General features: G+C 39.9%; 1 protein-coding gene across 1 annotated transcript in view; it reads right to left on the reverse strand.

Annotated features, from left to right (window-relative positions):
* The window catches only part of rngtt (RNA guanylyltransferase and 5'-phosphatase), a 69,995-nt gene that overhangs the window by 12,589 nt on the left and 44,372 nt on the right, over positions 1–13,034 (reverse strand). Inside the window, exons 11-12 of the mRNA XM_062550805.1 lie at positions 12,500–12,664; positions 5,268–5,336 (exon numbers count right to left, since the gene is read on the reverse strand). Coding sequence (XP_062406789.1) covers positions 5,268–5,336; positions 12,500–12,664 — 234 coding nt within the window. The remainder of the gene's footprint in view (positions 1–5,267; positions 5,337–12,499; positions 12,665–13,034) is intronic.

A 13,034-nucleotide genomic window follows, 5' to 3' on the forward strand; every position in this document is an offset into this window, starting at 1 on the left:
GCTGAGAAAAATACTGTTTCAGGTAAGATTGCTGGCAGAATGAGACTAGTCAATGGTAAACAACACAACATTTTGTAATCTGTAGGCCTACAGGTTCTGATAAAGGACTAGATTTGAGATAGAAGTTTTCTGTTATCATGTAACCATTGTTTTTTTGGCACTCCACTTTCTGTGGTGCCCTAGAATATGTTGGCTTTTTAGATCACATGTTCACATGTTTGTGCTTTGAATTTTAAACTTATTTAACATTCATCTTCAAGTACAATTACTTGAAAATGATACTTTAAGTACAGGCTCTAAAAAAGCTGTCCAACAGTCCAAAAACCTGAATCTGCCTGGTTATTCAGAACTGATCGTGCAAGCAATACCAGTTTATCAGAGAGAGATTAAATGAAGCTCCCATAAGCGCACTGTATTTAAAACATAGTAAGACTGCATTACATCAAGACAAAAATGAGCTATTAGACAATAAGCAAAAATCAAAGGGACGAATGGAGAAACAAAACAGGTTTGGAAATAGGCTAGAAAACAGCATCATTGCAGCTGCATCTGAAGATTAAACCACAGGAAATGAGTATGTGATATTAATAGCCTAAGTGACACATGAATTAGCAACCTGGAAAGGGACACTAATAGGTCTAATCTGTCAATGGAGTATGCCATCCTCCATCTGCATCTCTTTGTGCCAGAGCAGTGATAACTATATTGTGATTATTCATAGTAAACAATTCTCAGTGCATATGACTGTATATTGTAATGTCCCTAAAGCACAACACATTGTTAAAACAAACCATACTATTCAGACCAGCTTTCACAACAGGTTTTTTGAAAACATTCAATAAAGATGATCTGTTATGGTCATAGCCGATAATTTCTTGTGTCATAAATCACATAAAACAAAAATGTCTTCTTAACGGAGATAAAATTATTCATTAATTTTACAGTACATCCCTATAATTTAACTCCACCTTCCTCCAGATATGATGGTGTAATATTAGGTAGCACTTTAATTCATAATTGATGTATTACCTCATTCCTTAATATCTCATGAATCATCAGGGCCTGACATCGGTTCATAGTCTGTCATTCATGACCTCGTACATGAACAACACATCATTTAAAGCATTAGGTACAGTGGGTACCCTATGTAAATGAAATCGGCTAAAATTATTATCGGCAGGTCAAACTAATTGAAAAATTGGAATGGGCCCAGAAAATTGCAATCATCTCAGCACGCCATAGCTCTTTTTTGTATAGTTTCTGCATCGAAAAAAAGCGTATAGCATGCTTGTTCGGTCTTTTGACTTTTGAGACTTTTTGGAATAGTTTGAGTGCCATCACCATGGGGTGAGGCTAGTCTATCATGACTGGAAAAATGAACCTTGATGGTGGACCCAGCATCCTGTAATTGTAACCAAAAAGTATGTCTAGAGTGATTTACGAGATGTCTATCAGCACACTATCTGAAGTTTGAATATAAGCAAACTACCTACCCCTGGTGATATGCTGTTGAGCCATTGTCATACAAATAAACAAGTCAATGTATGAAAACATGGACACAGTGCCTCATTCTCTGTATTACTACATCATATAGTATTAAAAAAAACCACATAAAATTGTGTACTTCTGGTTCTGGTTTCAGGCTTAAGCCAGCGCTAGTGGCATTCTAATGAACAGTCTCAGGGGGGTGGGGTGGGGGCTGTGTGATCCAGCTGGTTCTAGTTCTGACATATCAGTGGATTTGCCAGAAGCTTCTGTCGGGCAGGACATGCCCATCAGCTGGGACTGAGGGCTCAGTCAACAGCATCTCAGTGGCAAGATTACACGCACATGCACACACGCGCACACACACACACACACACACACACACACACACACACACACACACACACACACAACAATGCCAAGACAAAAAATCCAGTGGTGGTCTAGGACTGAAAGCAGACTAGAACCTGACCAAACACTACTTTTTTGTTATTCCACTGCTAGGTTGAATTCCACATTGTCCTGCGTTCTATAAGGTGTGCATTAACTTTAGTTATCTCCCTCAACAATGGAATTCTCTTCTCTGATTGGCTGATGGGGTGGCCATTAATGTCGTATAACCTGCTACCTTTGAAGTAGTTCCAATGTGTTGCCCGTATCACACTTGAATATTAATTTGCCAAACTCGTTGCGAGGTTTGATGAACTGTTACGTTGCATCCAAGCTGAAATACAGACTTGCAGAACCATAGTAACATTGTAGCATATGACGGAGGTGGATTGTAGCTACAGTAGTTGGATGCCATGTAGGCTATAAAATAACGATCTTTCAAAGTTATCGTTCATCAGAATGCCCGCTTGACAACGAGAGAGATAGAACTAACGACTGGCTTTTGGCCGTAACAACCAGTCATTTAGAACTAACGACTGGCCTTTGGCCATGGCAACCATCCATTTAGAACTAGTAACGGCAGTTTTGTCCTGCAAGTAGAAAGTTGATATGTGGCGGAAAGTAGTTCCACAATCAAGACAGTTTTAGCGATGTAAACGTTTACATTGTAATAGGAAATTAACACTACACAAGTGGCAACGGTGGAATAAATATACAGGTGGAATAAATATACAGGTGATGAATACAAACGGGAGATAAGCGGAATAACGGCCTTCGAGGTCGACCGGTTCGATGGAAATAATGGCTAGGCGGAGGCAACTCTAAACCTCCACCTAGCCATTATTTCCATCGTACTGGTCACCTCGTCGGCCGTTATCCCTTACATACACCAAAGATCCTTAATTACTGACAAGATAGAGCAACATAATGCATCTCTATGGATGAAAAATTCGAACAGTTCCTGTCTGCTTAAAGAGGCATGTCGCAAAGACGTCATAGTGGGATATCGATCTCTGTCAGATTGGCAAGCAGTTCAGTTCGAATGTTAACAGGTCTGCTTAAAGGGGGATTTCGCCCCCCTCCCCTTTGCGAAGACAGAACGCGGAAATGATCGAACGTTTGCGCCTCTCGCTCCGCTTTAACCCTCTCTGCATACACGCACGACTATGAAGTAGTTCCAAGTTGTTGGCCGTATCACACTTGAATATTAATTCGCCAAACTCGTTGTGAAGTTTAAATGCATGTCACGTTACATACAAGCTGTAAAATACAGACGTTCAGATCATAGTAACATTTAGCATATGACGGAGGTGGCTTTTAGCTAGTTGGGTGGCAGTAGGCTAAGAAAAATCCTGCCGTTTTTCTAGGCTGATTTGACATGGAACTACACTCTCATCTGGCGTAATAATCAAGGCAACTTGCAAACGTACCATAGGCGCAGTGATATCGTACGCAGCATCTGAAAATAGTCCCCATAGACAACAAGCAGTAGTAGTGCCAGTAGTTTGCAAGTTGCCTTGATTATTACGCCAGATGAGAGTGTAGTTCCATGTCAAATCAGCCTAGAAAAAGACCAGGTTACATTTTCAGTTGGTCTTATTGCACTTTCTAACTTGAGAGGAGACATGTTTTAAATGGGGAAATTACCAGAAATCATAGTCACTTTTAAACATGAAGCTAGCAGGCGAGAAGCTAATGGTCTAATCCGATTCAATGATCTATACTAGGCTGAAGCTAAAAGTTGTATCGCCAGACTCACAGAATGGCTGGATGAACGGGAACAAGGTAAATATCGATTGTTTTGCTCGAGGGGAGGTGGAAAATGAGCATATTTCCAAAAATGGCGGAATATCCCTTTAACATTGGCTTTATGACATCATTGTGATGGTTGCCTGACTCAAGGCCACCAAAACATAAAAGAGGGGAAGACCACACCGAAATATATAACAAAATAGGTTTATTAACGAACTATATAAGTATATATATAAGTCACTCACTGACTTCAGCAACTTCAATGGAACTTCTTCTCTGTGTGTCTCTCCATTGAACTGGATAGCTCACTTGTCATCCCCACTTTCTTTCACTTCTTTTTCTTCACTTCCTCTCACTTTCTCTTTCGCTCTCTCTTTTCTCCCAATTTCAATAACCTTTTAAACTATATTTTAAAATATCATTTTTTTTATAGCAAAGCAACCACTACAATTACCTAGCAACAACCTGGCAACCACCTTAAGTACCCTAGCAACAACCACTTCCATAATTACACCCTGGCAACCACCTTAGCAACCGACATGATTTCCCTAGCAACCAACCTAGAACCCACTTTTTATAGAAAAGTAACCACTTTATTTAGCCTAGCATAATCCTAGCAATGACTTTCCATGCACTGGTATTTCCTTCAGGAAATGCTTTTCTAGTTACCTTTAAAATAAGACATTCAGCACACACAAAAAAGGAATGATCCTTTGTTTCATAACCTAATTTTGTGACTATGCGACTAAGAGCTGAATAAGGGTATAAATATTTCAATTGAGCTTTACAAAATGCATCCCTAACATCAACCATATGGAATTGGTCTGATAGCATATAATGTATACTAAATTAACTATTAATATTAATAGTTATCATCAGATATCAATATGCTAGAGACAAGAGACAAAGTTAATTATGTCTCCTTTTTCTGCTTCAGCTTTAAGGCTTCTGTTACACACACACTAGTGAGTTAGGTTACGGTCACTGCAACAGCTCCGCACACACATGCATAAGTGCACGCATATCCAGACCTGGGGTTGGTGGGTTTTGATAAGATTTTATCGATGAGGAAACCTTAATGAATCCTCTTTATCAGTTTGAATTCTTGACCAATCTTTTATTGGTTCCTTGATTAAATCAACACCCTCAGAGATGCACTGGCCTGTAAAGCAGTGAATCTGCAATCATAAATCCATTTTCCTTTACTGTGCTGGACATTTTAAAGGGATGGCTCCCTGTCTCACGCTTTCTCTACAAAAGGCCGTAATAACAGCATTTCATGAGATAGGAGCAAGAAAGAATAACTGGAAATAAATATTTAAATGAATAAAAGAATGACTGTGGGAACCAGACTAAATTTTTTCAGATGAAAGAAACAAAAAAAAGATTTCAAACTGCACAAAGCCATCAAGTCCTAGTCAAAGGGGTCACGATCAAGACAAGATTGTCAAATCAGCGGAGGAGCAGCACTGACAATTGGTCGAGCAGAGTTTGAGTTCCACCACTGTGAGTCCATGTTGCTTGATAAAATTGTGTGCTAAATATCAGTCAACTTTTACTTTAGTTATGGAGAATGGACAAAAGGAAGCAATGTACTTGAGCAATAGTAACTATGACATGACACAGCAGCTCAGACTCACCCCCATAGGCTGGAAGATAAGGCCATCTGTTTCATGGCTAACCTGGGCAGTGAAGCTCCCCTCCAGAAGCTGAAAGAGAATGAGAACATACAGATGACAGAAATACACATACAGCTTGAGGAGGAATACATAGTTTTGATACTCTCTATTTATGTGCATTACTTATGCACTAGGCTACTTAGCCAACCGATAACTGGGCTACTCATGCAACAGGAAATGACCAAGCTTCTGTTGAACAACATTCTGCTATTACTAGCTAAACTTCATGTCACTAGCCAGTGAACAAAAAAGACTAATGACTGTCCATTTCTATATGACAATCCTTTTGTTTTCCATGAGAAGAATTTGAAAAGGGAGTACTTGAGGTAAGCATTTTACCCAGCCTCACTCTTAAAGCAATACTAAAGCACTTTTCCTCTGTCGCACATACGCTATTTGCTTATCCAGCAAATAACCATGTCCACAGACAAGGTTGCATGATTTTATGAAAGTATGATGTATTGCGACATCGAAGCAAGTCAAATTTGTAGTTTCTCATGTCTCATTTAATCAAACTGCTGAAACGGTACCCGATCTGGTAAAGTTACATAGTGGCGCAGTAATATCCTCACTCTTGCACTTTCAGTTTCATTTTGGAGTGAAGATATTACTGCGCAGAGTCTAAGTGCTCCCAATATTATTCCACCACACAATATAGTTATCCCTTTTACCTGCTTAGAAATGCACCACATTTTATTTTGTCTCACCATACTTGGTCGTGTGACTCGTGTAACTGTATTTTAATAGGGCAAACATGGAGGTGTTTGGTCACTTCTAACTTCATCTCTGTTTGGATCCTAATGAATGCATTGGGCTAGCTAAGTGCGATCAAAGTTGCGCAGCGCGCCAGAGCCAGTGAGTGCACGCATTGAAACGTGAGAGGTATGTATCTCATCTTAATTAAGCGAATAACGTAGTTATTCGGTGAAGTGTTCCTTTAAGCATAAAAATGCATAATCAAAAACAAAATCATGATGGATGCTCTTGTTCAACTCTTTTTCAACCAGCTTTTCCTAGGGTATGTCTAAGGGCGTATTCACACTAGACGTTTGGTCCGGACCAGAGTTAATTTGGACTGATGTTTGCGGCGATGTTTGTGGATGCAATCAACTGAACCCGGATCCGGACCACTTTGCGGAATGAGTTGAGACTGATCTGAAATTTGACACAAAAATTCTGATTTCAGCATGTGGTCTGACAAAGCACTTATCTTTAACAAAATAATAAAACCAGTGATCAGAGGACTGCAGGCGCCACTGAAGTCTACCTTCCACCTACATGTATCCCTGTCCAAAATCCACAAAGCACACACAGGGAATAGCAAATTACACGCTATTACAAGTCAGGAATATCAATCAATAAATTCAGGCTGATTATCAAGGCAGGTGTGTGTGCTAATGGCTGTGAAGGAGAGAGGAATATCCAAGTGTGCTACTCAGTTGCAGCTGCAGCCTGGGCAGACATTATCAAGTTGTCAACTGCGATCAGCACCCAGATGAATGGTGATGCTTTCAAGATGCTGAGGACACAAGCACTTATCAGTATTGTCAGCTGGCGTGATGTGTCAAAGGACCTAGCACACACATCTACACAAGATCATTTGACTTGCTACAGCTCTATGATCTGCGGATCTTGAAGACTAAGTTGTTCATTGCTCAAAGCTTCACATATTGTCTGACCTGTTGCCAGTATTTCGTTGGCTGTATATTTTGACTTGCTTCAATACAGTTTACTGCTCAATTGCTCAAAAAGACCAAATAATATTTAGGGATTTTTTGAGAAAAGAATTCACTCTTTTGATTTTCTTTTACCAGGCAGAAAAGTCATTACAGAAAGAAAAGAATACCCCCCCTTTGGACCATTCACTATTCAGAAAGAAATCCCCAAAACAATTGACCTCAGTTCAATACGGTTGACAGTGGAATGTGACTGACACAAATAGACCCTTTTATATAGTGGAAACTCCTCATCATAGCCCCAGGATGAGGAACCCACAGAGTTCTAGGGGAGAGAGAGGACGTGTGGCTAACAGAGAAGTGACTGTTGATTTTCGCTGCAGCTAGATGATATTTGAATATTCTGACATTAAAATGTATTGGACAGCATGAGTATGAGAGGTGGGGGGGGGGGGGGACTCTACACTTCTTCCCATCTCTTGCCATACACTGCACCTCTCCCCCCTGGAATCATAAAGAATCACCACGGAAACGTCTCCCTGAATCTCAGTTTACATGAAAAGAGGTTTTATGTTCTGATTCTAATATTTCTGCACTGCAGTGGCTACAATTTGCGCAATGCAACAACAACAAAAATTACTCTGTCTGAGTTTACTTTGACAATGAACAGCATAAAAAATAATATTGTATTATGAAGGAGCACAAACAAATCTGGTCTCCTCACTCTCAGCCAAAATGAAGCACTTTTTGTAAATACAGATTTTACACAAGTTTACAGCCATTTTATTCAGGGTCTCACTAATACCAAAGATCATAGAATCTTTGCTAATACGTTGTCTCTTTTTTCTGAGGGGCATGAGATTTTATGATGTTTTGCAATGACTCATTCATATGATGGTGCAAGATGGATAAGGAACTCTTCTGAATTGTTATGGCATCTGCATATGACTGCAGGCATCAACAAATAAGGCCTTGTCTATACGCAGTGGTAATGTGCTGGTATCACTTTCAAGTCCCTTTCAAAAGGCAGCAGCATTGGCTGAGAGCTTACAAGCCTATTATGCCAATGTCCATAAAAAGACCTCTGCCTAATGTAACAGTGTCTGAGAAATGTGCCCTCAAGAACAGCACTCGGCCACTGGCAGCTGGTTCTCTTGAGTCTTGTGCTGTGGCTGCAGAGATAACATGGCCTATGTGATTCATGACAAACAGGCTGAGGTGGGTGGTGTGATGCCTCTGACACATCTATCCCTGGCTCAAACACAATCTCCTCCTAACAGACGGGAGTTAGCTAGGGCTCAAACCTAACACATTCACACATCTCACTGAATCCATCTTCTGTTCACTCCATGTATTCATGAATACCTTAGAAACTAAATAAACCTTGTACTTTTTTTGTTGGGAAAAATCTCACCCAGAGGTTTTCTTCTTCAGTCTTCTCAGCTTTTCCTTCTACATGTTTAGTAAAGATCTGTTCGTTTGGGTTTTATAGTCATACTAATGAAAGTTTTGTTTGCATCCAGTAACAGAAAATTACCTGTGGAATAGCTGGATTAATGCAATTTTAATGAATGCCTTTGTTCCATATAAGTCTCTGAGCATATGTGTTGATTCCTACAGGAGTCCACTGAATAATACACCTTTCCAAAAACCCATTTTTAAAACCTTTTCCATGGAAGCTCCTCAGATGATACTCAATAGGATCTCAGTTACTTGTCCTAAGACAGCTGTGCACTAAGACACTAACTCTACTGCACTTCATTGGCTCTGTACCTGTACTCTGCTAAATGACAAAGTTGAATCTATTCTAATCTATTTAGTAATCATTGCAGCTAAGTGGCAATTGTTCTTTACTTTTCAGGGTTTATGAAATCTCTGAATAAACTAAATTCTTGTAACCACTCTAATAAATAAATAACTACAATATAAGCCCAAAGGACCAGTGCAAAAATGGTATAAAATGTTTTCACGTACAGTCCTTTTAAAAAGAACCAAACTCACTCCACCAAAAAGTGCACCAAAACGACTCGGTTCATTTTGTATTCACAATGGCCGGGTTTCCCAAAATTGTTAAGAAGCTCTTAAGTGCTAAGAACTTCTTAGGAGCGTTGTAAGAATGTTCTAAGAACGCTCCTAAGAAGTTCTTAGGACTTAAGAGCTTCTTAACGATTTTGGGAAACCCGGCCATTGTGAGTTCATTTGAAAGAGGACTCAGGTCTCTTTCTGGTGCACTTCCGCTCTGATGGGGCCTCAGCTTTCTTCATTGTTCACAGTATACCCTCTCTGGCAGTCTCAGGCCTGCTTTGGATTATGGGCCATGTAGTTGCTCTGGGATAGTTACATAATTTCATCATCATTCATTATCAGGTTGAAATATCATAACCCATAATTTGTTGTGGTGATTTTGTCATATAATATATTTTCACAATTAATTCTGAACTAGTTATTGTATATATCCTGGTAACTGTTGCTATGTCCAACTTTAGATCATGTCTAAAATGACAAGTGACCAGCCGGCAGTTAACTGCGCCGCACAGTCTTTTGCATATGCCACATGCAAGAAGAGTTTGACAGAGTAAGAGATAATAGCCCAGCAGATCATTAAAAACGGCGAGCAATGTAATTTCTACATGATTAGGTACCAATAGCTTGGAAGAAAAGATATTCAGCCTAACATTAGAACACACTTGTCTGGCTGTAGCTAATTTACAAATGCTTGTAGCCCTATCATGAGCCTAATGATAACGGTTTTGTTTTACAATGAACAACATGCCTTCTCTTTTGGTAATGGCGAGTCAAGTAGGACAAAATAGGCTAATAAGCTATCTTAAAAGGCAAAATGTAACCCACTCAACCCAGGGCAATTTGTTCTCACAAAGCACAGATAATGCAAACCGTGCCGCGAGTTCATTTAGAAGGCTGAAAGGGACCAAGTGTGAAAACACCCGTAAATACTGAGGTTTTAAAACACTATTGAAACACTTCAGATTGAAACACAGATTCCTCCATCAAAGGGCTCACTCAAGACAACGTAATGGCCATGGTTGACCTGGTCTGATTTAGTAGGACCGGCGATGCAGAACTTTTGAACTCACAAAATTGCAATTATGACGTCCATACAGCATAGGGTCTGCTCTATGCATCATCAGCAGCATGGGCTTTCCCTAAGGCTTGCTTTTATGCAGCCTCTCTTTCGTCATCAAGTGGAGAAACATAACCAGGACCTTGCGCTGGTTGCTGGGCCACTTCACGTCAGCACTTCGTCTCATGAGGCTTTGACCATGCAGCGTCCCAGCAAGGGTGGAGTCTTCATTACCTTATTACAACCAGCTAAATGGAGGAGTTGCTCTGGGAGTTCCGAGCACTCCGTGCTGAGTCTGACCGAGGCAGATATGGATTGATGATGGTGAGTGCCGACCAATTGGGAAGTTTTGCCGCCAACACATCCCATTACTACAACCAGGTCTCACAGCAACTAAGTACAATGATGTTCACAACCGAAGAGTGAGGTCATTTGGGAAGCTGATGTATGAGGAAGCAAACACATACTGTACAGAATAGGGAGAGAGCCCCTGTAAGCCACTGACCTGTTTCCCTTGAGTATTTGTGTGTGCACTATAATGCAAGTCAATAGTATTTTGAACTTAAGTTCAACAATAATAGTTAGTAATATAATATTTTATTGTAACTGTGCTGTAACTTCTACAAATGCAATGAATCCTGTATTGAAGCTTACATATGGCAATACAACAGTTACATATACGTCAACAGGCAGTGACAATGAGGATGCTAGCACAATGCCTGCTTTGTAGGACATGCTCAGGCCTCTGGCCATTGCAAGCGCAAGTGCTAGTGGTTTTAGAATGTTGCTGGCACTTCTCTACTCTTCCAAGAGACAAGGATGGCAAATCATCAAGAGACCTTGAGAGCCATTGTGAGGTGAAAGTCAAGTTACAGGTAGTGACATCACCTGCTATACCAACCACATCTTTTGCCCCACTGTAGAGGACTAGTTTGCTATAAATAACAAATATCATTTTTAGAAAAGGTTTTCCATAGATGCCTTGGGATGACCTGACATGGTAGTACTGTAGGTATACAGTATCTATTGTACATTGATTTGGTAAGGCATGGGCTATTTTAATCATTTTCTAATCACAGTTCTTTTCATCATTTCATCCCAAAGCTATTAAACCACTACTTCACACAGATAGCTCACTTGTCATGAGCAGCCCAATCTTAATAATCTGATTAATTAACTGATAGCTATTTTTTTCTTTAAAAAAAAAAAAGAAGTATTTTAAATGCCATCATGTAAGAAAGGCTCTTGGCTGTTGGGGGGGAAATGCTATGTGTCCACGCCTGATGCGTGTGCTTATGACTCCACATTATTAAATTAGGTCAACAGCGACATCTCACTTTAAGAAGAGAGGATCAGTAACAGCCTTGTCACACCGTCAGTCAGAAAATAATTCCATATAGCCGCCATGGTTTCTGTCTAAAAACACAATTTATAGACCCTTCAAACACATCACATTAAAGACTAATCTGATTCCATGGGATTCCGCATGGCATGACTATATTTCCAATTTAGAAAGCATACATCTTATTACCTTTAGCTATCACAAATGTAAGCATTCAAAACATTCAAATCTGAAATGTTGATGATCTTATTTTGGAAATATGGTTCATACTTGGGAAAACGCCTTATGTGACCTCTTGCTTTATGGTGAAAATGAATTTGAGGGAATTTTAGGGAATCAACAGACTTGGGGGGCTAGATGCATAATAGGGCCAAGCAGGGCTCGTGCTCCTGTGGTCCCTCTCAGCCTCAAGAACAGAGATGCTGCTGTACTCTAGGGGCAGATGGCAGGAGTGGAGAACAAAGACACTCTCAAATCAAGATGGAAGCACTGGTGACTTCACCATAGGAACATCCCAACAGACGCCCAATCCCAAACAAGACTGGAGTTGTCCATCTCAAAGAGGGATGTGGGATAAAGAATCAGACATGAGGCAACCAAGTAGGGATCAGAGGTGAGCCAGAGGTTAAAAATGGCATTCATGCTCCACAACGACTAAAAGGCAAAACTTGGCTACAAAGAGATAAGAGATAAGTCGTGAATACGATCAAGTCTGAACGTCTGAACAGGCTGGTCAACACAGCTTGAAAGTCTGGTGACCTTGAGGATTTCTGTTTTGAATTTGCAGTCCTGCAGTCTTATGGTAAAACTTCAAAGCATGTCAGGGGGTCTGAATGTGTTTTTGCACTGCAAAAAGTGATAATTTACCAATCTTACAAATTGTCTTAAATCTCAAATTTTTTTTATCTTGATATAAGATTATTATAACACTTGGCAAGATAACACTTTTTGCAGTGTGTAGAATTGATAATACAATCAGTCATTAATAACATGAATGAAACTCTTAAAACTTATTTGGCCACATCAATTAATAATTAACAACATAAACAATACGGAGTAATATTCCACAAAAATATTCCGTATGTTTCATTACCTTTCTTGTGGCATGTATGTCGAAAAAGGGTTTGTTTCGGACACTGAAGGGTTCCTTGGTTTTGTCAATCTGTCCTGTCTTCATTTTCTCTTGCCTAGGAAATATAATCTCCTTCTCCATACAGAAGAGCCGGGTGTTGAAATCGCATTGGCCAACAGGATTGTCCTGGAAGACATTTGAGAAAGAAAGATGACACAAAGTAAAACCAACAACCCAGTTTTGCTATACTAATAGTCATAAGTCGCGATTATTGTTGGTAACTGTATGAATAACAATACCAGTGGAGTTGTGCTTTGTTATTTTTGACAGCAGACTTTGAACAAACAAGATGCAAAGACATTGTTAGAAGCCATTATCACCCAGATAGAAGACATCCTCTAAATCTGATTGGCTGGTAGGGCTATTAACAGAGCTATTAAGTCTGAATAACGGGACACCTATGAAGCAGCTTGCCTCTTAACTGGCACCCGTAAGCGAGGGCACATTTCTCCCATCTTAGCCTCCCTTCACTGGCTCCCTGTTCATCATTTTAAGA

The sequence above is a fragment of the Sardina pilchardus genome, chromosome 12 (assembly GCF_963854185.1).
Source record: "Sardina pilchardus chromosome 12, fSarPil1.1, whole genome shotgun sequence".
In the NCBI taxonomy this organism is placed as follows: Eukaryota; Metazoa; Chordata; class Actinopteri; order Clupeiformes; family Clupeidae; genus Sardina; species Sardina pilchardus.